Source organism: Maylandia zebra, linkage group LG22, assembly GCF_041146795.1.
Source record: "Maylandia zebra isolate NMK-2024a linkage group LG22, Mzebra_GT3a, whole genome shotgun sequence".
In the NCBI taxonomy this organism is placed as follows: domain Eukaryota; kingdom Metazoa; phylum Chordata; class Actinopteri; order Cichliformes; family Cichlidae; genus Maylandia; species Maylandia zebra.
Window position 1 is genome coordinate 10,124,565 of NC_135187.1, and position 16,190 is coordinate 10,140,754.

The window sequence follows — 16,190 nt, forward strand, 5'->3', positions numbered from 1 at the left end:
AAAATAATAGCAAACGTGTCAGATAAATACTTGGTTTCATTCGGCATAAATGCAAAACAGTTAAGCGCAGATTAGAAATGACATATTTACATTTCAAAGTTAAGAAAAAGTGAAACTTCATCACAGACTTACACATCAATCTGTTGCTGTGTTTCCTGCAATCCTGCACAGAGTGTGGCACATCAAACCAGATGGCAGCGCTGCTTCCCGTCACAGCAACATCCAAAGATAAAAACAACTTTCAAACACACTCTGGATCCCTCAGGCTCGACTGCCCCGATGCCCAACTTTGGCTGATTACTGAGGCGCCGTGAATGAGTGACAGCTCACTGACTGCTTCCTGTCTATGCCGTTCGCTTTGACGACTCAGACTTGAGGAAAAGGTGTCCCACAAGCCTTCACCGACCCCCCCCCCACAAAAGCTAAACTTCACACCTCTGACCTCAGAGGGTAAACAGGAAACGCTGCCGAGAATCCCCGAGAGCGTGACGAGTGGGTTCTTTCACAGGACAAAAACTCACTTCTTTGCTGGACGCTGCTGATGTGAACTCCTTTTGTTCAGGAGACAGAAGGAGACTCTGCAGAGAACAACAAGTGCATACTTAAGTCTGTGTCAACACAAGCAGTCACAAGCCTGCGTTTCCGTCCTATCAGCTGTGGCTGCGCAGCAGCACGGGGCGTTGCCTGCGGTTTCCTCAGAATAATGTGACGAGGAGGGGAATTCCTGTAAGGCCCAGGGAGAGGGGGGGAGGAGGAAGGGAGGGCCCGGCCAAACAGAGCAACAGTGCAGGCCGGCTGACGTCACTAAAACCGGCTTTGGCACCCTCCAGGGGATCCTTCTCTCGGCCTCCCTCCCTCTCTCTGTTTGTCTCGGAGGAATTTAAAGCGTCCTGCCAACTGCTGGTTGCCTAACAGCTCACTCACGGGCTAAAGAAGACTGAGGTGTTTACCAGAGGACTTTGCTTTTATCCCCCCCCCCCCTTTTTTTGTTTTTTAAACATCACAGCCTTAGTCTTTCAGTTCCTTTTTGACAATGAGGCTGCACGTTAGTCTGAGGTGTTTTTTTTCTTCCTTTTCACATTAAAAAGCATATCATTCACACACCACTGTTCATTTTCATACCGACATCAACACACTGCGGGAAACTTTTGAAGTGTTTAATCCTAAATTTCATTTGAAGCAGTATTACATGAGTCTTAAATTGAGCTTTTTTCCCATCTGAGGACACCATGGTTTTGATTTTTTGTGCAGAGACTGCTTCTGCTTTTACGCACACGTTATTCAGGAAATACTTAGTGTGTATGCATTTGATGATATTTAACAAAGATCCTAATACATTATTCTCTTCAGACATAAAAAAAAAAAAAACAAACAAGCTGTCTAATGTGTGTTTTTAACATTACATATGCCAATATTTTTGTGTTTTGGATACAGGACTTTATATTGTTTCAAGGTTTCCGGGATAAGCCAAAGTAAACAATCGAATTAAAAGGAAATGAATCAACAATGTGTGCATTTTTAAGCAACTTCTGGTTTCAGCTTCTCAAATGTTATGACAGATACACCAATTTTGTAAATACGAAACTAAATCTAAACTAATCAGCTCAAATAGTCGACTGGCCTCTGAAATTCATGCTGGTATGTTCACGTATGAGCACAGAGAAACTTTCCTTCTTCTGCCATCATGAGTTATTGAAGTCAAGTGATGGTTTTTGAAGGGATATGGGTTAGACTTTTTTTTTTCCTAATGTGATTTTGAAATGATTGATGGTCAGTTTCCCTCTTTGGAGAGCAGAGTCAAATGCGATTTTCTTTCATTTGCCTGAAGTGTCCCAGCTATAAATACAGCCTCCTCTACTTTGCCTTAAACAACAGCAAACCGCTGCCGCTCTCAGAGGCACCCAGCGGCAATTTTGTTTTTCTTTTCAACTCCAAAATTAAAAAAAAAAGAGACATTCAAGGCTGAGTGTGGGCGAAAAACAAAAAACAAGATTCTGGAAATGGCCGTGAAAACTGCAGAATCTTGTGAGGATTTTTTAAGTCAACAACAAATTGTGTTGCTCAGTTGAAGCTCCCCAAAGGCGGAGCAAAGCTGACTTGACGGACACTGAGGGGGTGAGATAAAGCTGCAAGGTCGCAGTGAGAAACAGCCTGCAGGTCGCTGTGGGAGGGCTCACTCCGAGCTTTTAAAGTGACCAGAGTCAATAGTTAAAAGGAGGGGATTCACCCCGCTCACAGCAGGCAGACTTCCAACAAGTGCTTGGCCTCCTGCGTTACATAAACGCGATGAGCCGGGCAGTTAAATGACAAAAGTGTCTCCCTAAGTGACGCCAGCCTGCACATTTAACCTCACTGTACTGTGGTCTGGTTGGGAAAAAAGAGGAAGCTCCCTCTGCTTTATTTTTGTATTAGTCATTATGGGGAATTCTCAGGGTTTTACAGTTTGGCCGCAAAAGAGGTTCAGAAAATCAGATAAATATTTATCCAGGCCAGGGACAACATGCAGCGTGACCAAGCACTTTTTGCAGTGTCATTGCCGGGGTAAAGAAGATAAACAGTTCACAGGCAAAAACTCCAGGATCAACACGGCACACTGTAATTAGGCCGGCCAAAGCTGCAGCATAAAAAGTCTGTCTTTAAAACTGACCTAAAGAGGGATCACTGTGTGTTTTTGTGTGTGAGTGGAGCAGTGGAGGACACTGCGCCTCATCTCTGTGGGAACATCTGAGTTAATGACAGCCGAGCTGGTGATAATGCAGCACAGCCTGAATGAAGTAATCCAGCTACTAACCTCTAATACTGTCCCTGTGTGTGTGTGTGCTGGCTGTCCATTAGCTTTAAGATATCTACAAACACTCGCACAATCAGGGTTACCACAGCCATTCAGCTCAATACAGCCACGAATTCAACTGCCAAAAAGTCTCCAATCCATGCTGCATACAAGCAGTCGCCCACGCTGACCCTTCATACTCCAAATACCAAACTGAAACCAATCAAAAACCACGTGAGCAGGGCAGTCACAGAGCTGGGAGGCTTTTCTTCTCTCTGGCTTTTTCTGTTTGGGGAGTTCACGTTGAAAATTTCTTCTCTTGGCTTCATCTTCGAATTTTAAATGCATACCGTCACGATCAGAAATCTTTTCAGCCGAGCACAAAAACCACGTTCACACACTCTCATCGGAAACGAGCAGATTTTTGGCAAAAGGGTCAGAATCCGCTGTATATACTTATATTTTATGCTACTTTCATTTCACCACACCACACTATGCAGCCAAATATTGTGTTTTGCTCTCAAAGAAAAACATAGATAACATTAAGATTATACTACCAATACCAGTGAACTTATCTTGGTTGAGATGTCAGATTAGTGGTTTTTATTTCCACTAAACGGATATTTGTCTTTTCTTTTTCATGATTCATATTTTCAGATATTTCAGAGTAAACAGTAAAATGTAAAATCCAAAACAGCGACCTCCATTACACCTACTGCTCAGTTCATCCACTGTCTGAAACAAGTCTACTTTCTCACGATTGGCTGCCCCTCGTAAACAAGGGGGTTTGAACTGCAGGTGGGTGTGGCCTCTGTGCTCACAGTCAGTCCCGTGTGCCTGAGATGACCGTATTAGTGTATAGTGTATGAAGCTGTGTTACAATGTGTTCGGAAAAATGCCAAAAACGTCAAGGAATAAACTTAAAACTAGAGACCTAAGTGGTTTCCGGAAGTTACAGAAATGAGCAACACAGACACGTGCTAACAAACCTCGTAAAAGATTTGAAAACATTCCTGAAACTGACTGATCAAGGACTGTGGAGGACGTTCATATAGCCAAAATAATGAGGCTTTTGGCCCCGCCCACTTGCTATTCAAACCTTCTGTTTTACAAATAGTTATTTTTCATACAGTAGATAAAGTAAGGGACTGCATGAGGAAAAACTGAACTGCACATCATGCAAAGCTGCTCTAGTAGCATCCAAGACTATAAATGCAGAGGGTGGAAATGCCCATAATAGATCCTCTTGGCTTTGCAACGATTAATTTGACTGCTTTGAAACTAAGTATATTTGCTGAAAATACTACAAAAACATGATTCGGCTGATTGAGTACATCTTCCACCCCTCTGCTGAGGCTGATCTTTGAGGAAATGTAGAAAAACTTCTGAACACACATTTATAACTCAGAGGCTTTGACGCAATCGTGGTCCCAATCAGAGGAATCTAACGCGATTCAGGCCAATAAGTTTCATCCAGCTGGCAGCTGTTGCTCTCGTATCTCTGAATCTAATCACAGTGCCATCTTCGCTACAGGAGGAGAGACTATTACAGCCGCCAAGCCTTCTAGGAAAAGAGACAAGTCTTAATTAGATCTGGAGCTTATGGGGCTGAGTACAGTGAGAGGCAGAGAGCAACAAAAGCCAGCGAGCGCGTGCAGGAAACCGGGATCTGACAGTATGCAAGGTCATTGATCATGTTACAGAACAGCAGCAGGATCCTGCTCAGGCTCGGCTTCTGAATCCAGGCTTCTTCTCACCTATTCGCCTCTTTTTGTCTCCCCCCCTCCTTCCTGCTGCGCATACTGAAAAACAAGCCTCGTCTCTCAACCATCACACCCTCCTCCACCCGCTGCCTCCCACTGCTGCCCTCAGGGGAGGAGCTGAGATGTTAATGAGGGCTGTTGTGATGTGGAAACACGGGGCATGTTAATGGCATGAAAATCCATTATGATTTAATTTAAACAAATCTCCTCTCGACTGTAGGATGAAGGCTGCTGTTGTTTCAGTTTGAACCCGGTGTGCGGCTGAAAGGTTTAATCAATTAGTCGATCTGTGATTGTTTAGGCTGAGTGGAAATGCCAGACATTTACTTTGCTTGTCGTTTTCTCTTTTACATTATTGGCGTTTGGAGATTTACAGACATCGTGTAGAGCTGTGGGAACTTTCACTTTGTTACTATTATTATTTTGACATTTTATGAAGTGATAACAACTGTCAGGTTAAATATTAGTTGTAGCCCAACTAATTTTTTATATTTGCTGCTGTGTACACAAATTATTTGGTGGATTATGTTGCTTAATCCTCCTGAAACCAACAAATCTTCAAGTCTAAAATGCTGCATATATCATATGTAAATATCTGCATATTTACAATAAATCAATTCTTCTGAGGTCCTTTCAGGACTTTTTTCTAATATTTTGATAGTTTTAAATTTGAAAGAAATGCAGGAAAGCCATGTGGAGCAAACATTTATACATAAATATGTTCATTCAGATTTTTGGCATAAACATGGTGGTTTGAGATATTTTCATTATTCAAAATAAATCCACTGCAAGAAAATAATTTTGAAAAACCAGAGGCTGAAGAAGCTGAGCTTTCCCATAACCCATTTCAAACGCCTTACTCTCAGTTTATGGCACACGTTTCATAATCGTACATGAAACCAACATGTCACAGCAAGTTTCTGTGATCTTTGACTGACTCGCGACTTCTAGAGAAAGCAGCACAAAACCATTTAACAAGAAGCCACTTGATAAAGACTACGAAGGCTTTCTCGAGCCAAAGCTTTTTGAAAACATATTCAGTGACGACACCACAGCTGCAGTCTTTTTACATACCGAGAAGTGTGCTTGTTCCTTACAGAGTGCCATCGGCTCGCTCGGAGAGACCGGTGGCCGGCGCTGTAGACTCCCACAGGGCTTTCCTGCAGCTGCTCTGCGGCTCTCTCTGGTTTCTCTATCTGCAGATGCCGCCAGACAACCATCTGCTTTTATAGCTCATTTAGCACATACACGTTCTTGCATATACGGGGTTGGTGCTGAATGTAAACACAGAGGGACATGTCTCAACAGAGGCCACAACAAACAGCCCTGTGTATGTCAACCAGCGAAACAAATCAAATCAAAACTATTTAACCATTTAAAAATCTAAAAAAACAAACGAACAAACACTCGCCGGACACTTTATCGAGTCGGCTCAAACCAGTTTTCTTGAACATGACAATGAGTTCACCGTACTTTCAGAACTGTCGTAATTCCTCACGGCACCGATTCAGCAAGGTGCTGGAAACAATGCTCAGAGATTTGAGGCCATATTGACACAATAGCATCGCACAGATGCGGCAGATTGGATGGCTGCACATGATGTCAATCTCCCATTGCACCACACTCCAAAGGTGCTGTACTGGATTAAGATCTGGTGACTGTGGAGGACATTTGAGTACAGTGAGCTCATTGTCATGTTCAAGAAACCAGTTTGAGCTTCATGACAAGGGGTGTGACATGGTCAACAACAATACTCCGACAGAGGGCCCAAGGTGTGCCAAGAATATTGTATATGTACAATATATTGTATATGTACAATACAATACATATCTCCTGCATACATAATGCTTGGTTTCAACTTCAGCAGGTTGTCTCAACCACATCTACGTGCATAAATGCATTGGGTCGCGTCCATGCAATTAGATGTTTGCTTTAACAAGCATTTGAGCAAGTGTACCTCACAATGTGGCTGGTGATTTTTTCACAGAAACTAAATGAAGGTCTGAAAGGCCCAAAAACGTCTGTGTGAGATGATATCATCTTGGTATCATCAAATCTTCAATCAGTTGGTAGTTTTTGCTCAACATGTTGATATATATGTTTTAAAAACAAACAAACAAGCAAAAACAGGGCTCCATAAGATATTTTCAATGATTTGTCAAACAAGTCTGAAAGATTTTCAGAGATAAAAATGCCACATTAAGGCACATTAAACTAGGACAATGTCTGTTAATCAGCTAACTGAATGATCGCCAGCATTATTTTAGGTAAGCTGTGGTTGTCTGACTGACACCACTGCTGCTGCTTCTCCCTCTCTGATGTTGATATCGCTGCCCACCTCCACCTCCGCCCCTTTCACTGTTTTCTGAGCGTTTCCTCTGCCATTGGCAGTAGGCAGGAGGTAATGTTACATAATCCAAGCGAAAGAGACATGGCGTTCCCTCACTGTCTTTTTATCTTCCTCCTCCTCGTCTCATTCTCAGTCCTCAAATTTACCACCTTGTCCTCCCATCCTCCTCCCTGTTTGTATCACTACCACCATCATCTTCTCCGCTTCTTGCCCACTCCTCTGTCTTTTATTGCCATCGACTTCAAATATAATAATTCTTTCACAATCAATCCAAGTAAATTGAATGATATTTGTGAGAAAGCTGCAGAAAAACTCCTGAACCTACAATTCCAACCTACAACACATCCACTTTGCTCCGATGTAAGGCAAGTAAGAAAAAGCAGCAAATTCTCACATTTAGGAACCATCAGCAATTACCAGAACAGCTCGAAATCACAGTTCAGTCGTCGAATTGATTAATGAACCAATCCAGTCAGCTATACCTCAATTTGGGTTTGCAATAGAAGTTTAATTCATAAAGTAAAGAAGCTTCTGGAGAGTTTCTTTATTGAGATTGAGTCCAAATATGATTGGCAGCAAGCGAGTTTCTCACTAAAGAAGTCTTCAAAAAAAAAAAAAAGTCCAGATAGTGCCGTAAAAACCGAGTTAGGATGCAGTTTGCTTCAGCCTAAACCAACTCTGCTTGGTGTAGGCGATGGTGCTGCTCAAGAAGGTTAATTTCACCAGACTGTTAGCTGCCATACAGCTGACAATCTCACACACACACACACACACACACACACACACACACACACACACACACACACACCTCCAACAGCTAATCTTCAGAAAAGTTCAGAGTTATTGTGACCAATAATATCAGTAAACCTCTTATTTCCAGCATTAATGGACATTTAACAGCCTTTTATCAGTGGTCATCACTCCCATACTCACATAGACATCCCCAGTAAGTAGACTCCAGCAGCCAGTAGCCTGAATCCAGTAAATTTCAGCCAACAGACTTCGCACACTGACCTTTTGGCCTCTTGCTAGAAGAGCGCTGCCCCTACTCTGTCTTTCACATTTGCCCAAATGCCACAGCTCTGCAGCATCTGTTCACTAGAAAAGCTCCTCCTTGGTGGTTATTGGGTTTAGGTTTATGTGGCTGAACTCAAATTGTGTGTTTGTGAAAGTAACTTGTTGCAAATGTGTAAACTTAGCTCCTGTTCTCTCGTGTTGTTTAAATCCCCACAGAAAAAGGCAGTGGGAGCTCAGCAGGAATTATCTGCCATACATTTCTAAGCTTTTTTTCTCCTGTTTTGTGTCCAACCAGGGAGCACGAGTTTATGTTTGATCCTGCAGCTCCTGTAGTGGCACTACTCTTTCTTTATTTCTAGAAAGAGTAGTGCTTTTTTTCACGTTTTGGGCTTGGAGTCCCCGATGTGTATCCACTTCCTTTTTGTTCATTTTTCATTTCTTTATTTGTATTTTTTGCTTTTCACTTTATACATGAATAGGAAGTCATTTGACTCAAGCGAAAGAATGATCAGTAGTTTTGATTTGAGGTATGAGCGTGTACTCAAATTAAAGGTCATAACATCTCGGTCATAAGACCTACCTGGTATTTCCAGGTTGTCTACATGACCTAGGTTACTTTCTGTTTATTTATGATATTGTGGTATAATAGTAGCTAAATAAGAATGATTTCTTTGCATATATGTGTGGTATACAACCAATAATTAGGTTTTATTGACAACATTGATGATAATATTCAATTAATTTCAAAAGGTGAGCCAACTATCAGCATTGTATTTCTCCAAGCATCCATTGAGCGTGAAGCAAAAAAATCAAATCAAATACACAAGAAAAGTTTATGCCAGTTTATATCCACTGCTGTAAAACAGTCTTTGCCATCAAACCACCGAAGAAAAAGATCACGCAACAAGATGGTAGCTTCAAAACACCACAGGTGAAACAAACCTAATGTACTAAGTGGACCTTTAAGACACAGCGTCAAGTAAATCATCATTTATTTTGATTATTTCCATATTGGCGGACACACATAGCGAGCGAGTGTGGTAAACAGGAAACCGTCCGGCACCGGAGTATTGACCCGTGTGCTTCAGGGAGAGCTAACGAGATGATGCACGTAATAAAATTACTGCAGAAAAAGGCAAAAGGGGGGAAACCTTGCAAATAAACAGATCTCCAAGTAACTCTTAAACACTCTGGTAGCATAACAGGTATTTCTATTCTTGCATGAAGCTGCTCAGCGGGGGAAGGAGAGGAGCTCTGTGATGATGTCATACTGTGTGGAAGAAGAAGAAGAAGAAGAAGCCAAAAGTGTCTAAGTTCAGCTTCACTCTATCTCTGGACGAGCTGTTGCGTAACGCCTCCAAGCTCATCTCCGACTGCAGCTCACAAGCTTACGCTCTCCTCTAGCTCATGTTGTGCGTCAGCTGCTGCTGTCCGGCCACCGAGGCCGAACTCGTTGCCCCAGACGAGCGCTGGAGTGTCTGAGCTGGGTTGCTGGTGGGGATTTTAGTGAGTTAAACCCCTTAACCGAAGTCGTCGTAACTTAGATCATATTTCAGTCAATGCTGATAAAGTTTTGAAACTATCAGACACTCAGTTTCTTTTAATTTAACCATCGAAGGAAAAAAAGACAGAGAGAGAGAGAGCTGAAATTATTTGCCGCTTCAGAGCATTTGAAAATTTGAGCTCCTCAAATGTGATGACTTTCTGATTTAATTCAGCATTTTTATGCATCATTTCCATGCAGCACTTGTTGCACTTGTGAAGGCAACAGCTAATCTTGAGCTCTGGGGAGGTTATGGAGAATATCTTCTGCTATTTTCTGGCATTATGTCAAGAAAATAATGAGCAGATTATGAGCTACTGGCAGAATTTTTGAAAACACAAGAAAACAGGTGAATCTTAATAAATGTTAAACTCGTTTTCCCAACACATCAGGATGAAACAATGCTAGAACAAAAGGGAGACAAACTAAGGAATAATTACAAACTTCTACAAAAACCTGTGGTTAGATGAGCAAATGAGTAGGAAGGTACAGACAGAAACAAGCAGACAATGAAGCAGCCCACACTGAAACAAAAGCCTGCAGCGAGGAATAAAATACAAACTGATCAGCACAAAGACAAGCTCTTGCAGCGGCTGCACAATACCTGATAGGAGGGAAGAAGAGTACCAAAGAAAGTCGAGACTTTCTCAGAGAGCAGCTGGCTGCTCCCGCTTGGTTTTCCCTCCTGGAGTCAGACACGCTTACGGGGAAACACCTGACATTTCCGACCCAGACGGCAGACACTTTCCCAACCAAAACCCGCTGACATTCCTCTGTGCTCTCTCCGTCTCCCAGAGAGAAGAAGAGAAAAGAAAAGCACAAGACTGAATCGGCACTGCAGAGCGGAAAGCCGAGCGTCTGGCTGCCGTCTGTCCTCACACACTAACGCACAGCTGTGTCTCTGTGCTTTCACTTCTCACTTCTGCCTGGTTTCTCTACTGTCAGTGTAGCAACCACGCTTCTTTCTCCTCCCTGCCTGGCTTCGTGTTCCTCCCCCCTATCCTCTCCTCCCTCTTCGCTCTCCTTCCTTTCTTTTTTTTTTCTAATCCCTACTCTAAATCTGGGAAAGCCCTCACTGCCTGAGAACTGACTTCCCCGAGCTGTGTATCAGTGCTCTCTTCCTGCAAGAAAAACCCCCCCCAAAACAAACAAAAAAACAAAGCAGGATGGGAGCTCTATAAACACCACAGGTCCCTAATTCCCCTAGGCTCACATATACACACACAGTCCACATCAGATTATCCGCTAACCTACATTGGGCATTCAACCTCCCACACCCCCGTAGAGGCTATAAATACCCGTCTATCTGCTCTGTGCATTGATCTGATCTGTGCAGACGACTGTAGGGACTAATGAAGACGCTGAAACACAAATGTCTGCGGGATGTGTAATGAACATTTTCAGTCTGAACCGTGCGCAGCTCTGCCACCATGTAAACATTGCGAGATGTCTTTTCAGAGGGATAGAATTTTGTGAAATGCATCGATCAGTTACAACATCAAAATTGCAGACACGTGAACAACACTGAGCTTTCATTACAATGCCTGGCATCTCTGTGGTTGTTACGTTGAAACACGCATGCCCATCTAAACATCGTTTCCGACAGAGCACACCCTCCGTGGACTTGGCAACGGTCCCCAAAGGAAGAAAAATGCGCAAACTGCTCTAAAAAAAGCTTAAACTGGCCACCAAAACCAATACGTCCCAACATGATTGGGAGCGAGCCACTGCGTCTCCAGACCTGACCGATCCAATGCCAATGGCCAGAAACCACAGAACACATCCACTTTTCACACATTTCAAAGGCATCTAAAAATCCAAAGTAGTCAGTTTCAAATACTAAAAACATATATGCAATACTCCTATAGACTGACTTTAACCTCTGCCATTAAAATGTGTTTTCTGAGTGTTACTTTTTTGATCATCCATCCATCCTACCTCCTCCAGGGTCGCTGGAGGGACTGGAGCCTCCAGCTCTCACAGGGCGAGAGGCGGGGTACCCGCCTAAACTGGAGCCACCAGTTTATTGCAGGGATAACACAGAGAGGACCATTCACATGGAGACTCCACAAAGTTTCGTGTTCTACAATTACAAGGATATAAATCTTTTTATAAACTTTAAAAGAGACTAGCTAGCAGTTAACCCCACTTGTCATGTCTCTACATACAAAGACTGCTCGAGATTTCCACTCTCTATCATTAGAACAGATTAGATAAGGGGCAGGTGCTTTGTAGTTCATGTGGCAGTTGATATGTTAGCTTAGCGTACCAAACCACCTTAGATGGGGCTAACAGTAGAAACAAGCCATATAATATTTTTGGTATTTGACTAAGTAGCCTCCTGGAGGCTGGGTAGACCCAGAACACGCTGGACAAATTAAGTCTCATGTCTCGTTTCAGTCAAGTTTAACAAAAACCCCACATAGGATATCTAGATGAGCAGTAGAAAATGCAGTGATTGAAGTCAATGGTACTGCAACTTCTACAAAAAGTTAGATTAGAAGCAGCTATGAACCAAATTGAGGGTTAATGTTTTGGAAGGATTTTTTTTAACTAATCATTTCAGCACCACAGAAGCTTTCTTTCATCACTCACCCCCAGGAATAAGCTTCTCTCCTCTGAACACCTGTACTCGCTGCCTGAGACTCATAGTTAGTCATTCTGTGCACATGGAAAATAAAGCCTTGGTACAGTAATAAACAATACCTGCATTTCATTTCACGAGGCACACCTGAACTAAAGCCTGAGTCACACATCGAGGCCCTCCAGCACCGCACACAACTTCTCATCCCTCTCACAGAGTTTCACATGGCACCAGCTAAAAAGGGGTTTGGGGGTGGGAGCAGATTTGCTTAAATCATCCTGAAAGCAAGGTCTAAAAATACAACCAATCAAGCTTTTCCTCCAGCTTTTCCTCAGTGAGCGCCCTAACGAGGAGGAGGGAAGTCGGGGATCATCGTGGTTTAGAATTCCCGAGAGACTCTTGAACCCGAGAGGCATCGGGAGCTCCGAAATCTCCCCTCCACTGCCAACATCTCTCCCCATGGCAACAGCAGCTAAAGGAAGAGATGGCCCGTGTTACGCAAGAGGAAGAAGCTTTTCCAGTAGGCAGAACCCCTTCCTCCTCCTCCTCACCCTCCTACACATATTTTCACAGCCTCCTTATTAACCGTTTTTACATTTATCCCCATTGCTCTCCTAACCAGACATCTTTCTCCCTCGCACTTTCACACGCTGAACTCTGGCACGCTGCCATCCACGCCGTTCCCTTCCCTATTATCAACCGCTGCTTTGCCCCCTTTTCTTTCTCCCTTTCACTCCCCTGTGGGTGGCATTCATCTTCGTCCAAAGCTGCAGAAACGCCGCTGCTGGTGCTCCACGCCTGAGCGGCTTTCGATTTAAAAAAAAATAAGCTGGTGCTACAGTCAAATGACCTGATAGCTCGTACGACAATTGCTCAGAGGCTCAGCGTGACCGCTTGACCCAAGTTTCTGCAGGGTTCACCACGATAAGCTAAAGACCTTTTTTAAAACCCACACACAATTAACTTTAATACATGTTTGTGTGTCACACTGACTAGAATATAACAATGGCATGGAAAACAAGCAGAGACAAGACTGATCTGTTATTGCATAACACTTTTTCAGTGCCTCGTTATGTACACCAATAATCCCTGAAACCAAAAGTACACCAGAGGCAGAAAATAGAAGATGGTGTGAAGTTTTTGCTAAAATTGACACCCAGAGTTAGAAAGTAGTTGGCAGTAGTTACAGCCAGCAATTAGTTTAAGACTTTAACATTGTTATAATAACGTATTAATTGGAGATCATTTATCTTAGAAGGTAGATCACACCCCAGTACTCCCCTACCAATTCTGACTACATATCTGACTATGCCTTCTCACACTACAGGGTGCTTGTTCTCATTTACCAACTAGGCAGCACCCCCCCATCCATGTTCTGTTTAAGACGTACTCACCCCGGAGCCCTTACAAGCCATTAGCCCATTACCTTAAGCCCAGCACACTTCACCTTCAGACTCTCTGTCATCACCGAGTCCGGCCGTGTCGGTACCAGAATCACCAAGTTCTCTCATTGTCCAGAATTTCTCCTGATCTTTTCTCCAGCCATTCTTCCATATCTGAGCAGCTAGTTCCACTTCATACAAAGGGATCCCAGTACACACAGTTAAGCTCATGGGCCACTGGTCACTACAAGCCTATCAGTTGCATAACCACAACAATCTTCAAGATATTCTAAATGCTCAGTCACTGCTGCTTCTGGAGGATGTCTTCTTTGGTGATCTTCGCTGAGGACTTCTCCAAACCACAACCACAGAAGCGTGGTTGTTCACAGCTTCATGGCACACTTTTCACTGCTTAAAACTTTGCCGTTATGGTTCATCGTTCCACTTGATTATTGTCACAAATTCAAAAGTGTACTTATGTGAAGCGGGGGTGGAGGAAGTAGTAAATTCCATTGGACAGTTACACACACACTCATAGAAATAGAGTTATATTAAATAACTATTTTCCTAGCAGATCCTTTTTTTGCAGAACGGTTTCTCTAAAGTTATTGTTCCCACATAGACAGATATTTTACCAGTAAACCACCATTTAAAAAGTAAGTAAATAAATTATGATGTTAAAATCTAAACTTTTTATATTTCATCTTTGTGGTGTACGTCTGCATCGTGGTTTGTGCATGCATGATATTAAAAGCATATGAGTAACATCAGAAATGAACTAGGCCTAAAATGATTTTCTGCAGTAAAATAATAATGATGATTTTAACAAGATATGTCTGCAAACTAAATTTCTCTATTAAAAATGGAGTGCATTACACACAACTGCCCAAAGGTGTGCAAACTCTCTACTCTCTTCCTCAAATGTTGCTGTCTACGTGCAAAAAGAAAGGTCCACAAAACAATTTTCAAACAATAGGAAGAGCATGTGTTATCAGCACTGATGATTTCAAGGCATTGAATGCTGTAATATCTTTGGACCCTGTGACATTGTCCGGCAAAGGGTTACCAGGGCTCCACCCATGAGCCAAGCCCAGGAGAGCGGCTCATCAGGTAGCTCAGCAGGTCCGGTCAGGTTGTAATTTCCTGTAAGTTCCTGGCTTTCTGACACAACTACCTGGTAACCATAATGGAGCATTAAACAACTAAAATGTTGAGTATTCAGCCGAATATTTCACTCAGGAGTTGGCACACAACAAAAACAAAGCAAAAGGTTGGTGAGGAACAGAGTCCAAATATATTTTAGAACTGCTCGATAACGGCTGCATGTGTATATAAACAGCAGTTTACTGACAATCTTTGTATCAAGCTAAAAAATCAAAGCCATAATCCCCGTAGCTCTGAATCTGGGCTACTTTTAAAAAGCCAGCTAGTTCATCTGTGTTGTTAAGAACAATTCTATGTATGAATCTAAAAGAAAGGAGAACAAACTACAGGATAATGGTGAAAACAAAAACAGTTTTACAAGCTGTTTGAAGTTTGGGCCTTTCAAAGTTGCTCAGTGTGTGTAAATACCTACAGATAAGTTCTCACACCCTTTCTCTTGTACCGATCATGCATGGTAAGCTCCGCCCCCTCTCTGAAAGCGTGTATGCGTACACAGTAACGGTCAAATATCTGCACGCATGTCATTAAAATATCGACCCGACCTTGCTGACCCTTGTGACTGTTTAGGGGGTTTCAATCTTTCACCATCGACCCGCTGCAGTCCACTGGGTCCGGACACCCAAGGACAGACCTCCTCCCCTTCACTTATCCTGCTCCCCTGATACTGACAGACCCTTTAGGGCACACAGCACTCACTTCCTCCCACACCTCCTCCGCCTCCTGGCTCCGTCGATGTTGAACAAACACAAACCACACAGATGAAACAACATATTTCCTGCTGATGGCAAGTGGCCTGCACAAGCAGCACGGAAACAATCAAAACAAAGAGCAGAGTTTATGAATGAACAAGCAGCGCTCCGTGATATGAGGCAGGGCTCCTGTTTTTTTTTTTAAAGAGGCCCTACGGAGGGAACTTGTTTGCTGACATGCGAAGGGTCCAGCGATTCGTATAAAATGCCCACAGTCTGGAGTTGTACAGCTTTCAGCTCCATTATTCAGCATCCTGCTTTCTGCTGACTGTCTGCTGAGGCCTGTGCGCGTTTCTAAAGTAAAAGTCACAAGGATTCATGAGTAACTTTTAGACCTGCAGTGTGGCTCAGTGGTGAACCGGAGCAGGGTTAGGGAGTTTTTCTATGCCTGCTAGTGTCGAGCAATGGCGACTATTTTGATAAATTAGTGCCGAGGTTGTTCTGGGAGAGCATAAAACAGGTAAACATGTCAAAGGCGGGCAATCATTAAGTCACTGTTTTGAAAAGGGTCACACTCACTGAATGTGTGTGTGTGTGTGTGTGTGTGTGTGTGTGTGTGTGTGTGTGTGTGTGTGTGTGTGTGTGTATTCCTGCTGAAAGCATGCAAAGTGTGCTCATTATGGAGTGCAGCTTTCTTGAAAATGGCTCGAAACAGTGAGTGAGTGAGTGATGTCACTTGTCACAGGAAACCAAAGGCAAAACTAAATGAAATGCAACATGTCCAGCTAGCTTTCTGAAGATCAGTTTGAGTTTGTTTGCAGTGAATGCAGCTCACCCTGCGCTTTGACATTGCCCCACACTGACTGCCTGCATGATACTGCACTGATATAACTGTGTTGGTGTTCCTCCTGCATCATCAAAACAGTGC

At 43.1% G+C, this 16,190-nt stretch overlaps 1 protein-coding gene across 4 annotated transcripts in view; it reads right to left on the reverse strand.

The window, feature by feature from the left end:
- The window catches only part of hivep1 (HIVEP zinc finger 1), a 65,651-nt gene that overhangs the window by 24,793 nt on the left and 24,668 nt on the right, over positions 1 to 16,190 (reverse strand). The window contains exon 1 of one of the 4 annotated variants that reach the window (XM_012924138.5): positions 133 to 494. The exons of the other annotated variants lie outside the window; for them this stretch is intronic. Within the exon in view, the coding sequence (XP_012779592.1) occupies positions 133 to 136 (4 nt within the window). The 5' untranslated portion in view covers positions 137 to 494. Of the gene's footprint in view, positions 1 to 132; positions 495 to 16,190 lie in introns of those variants that run through there. 4 annotated transcript variants of the gene reach the window in all.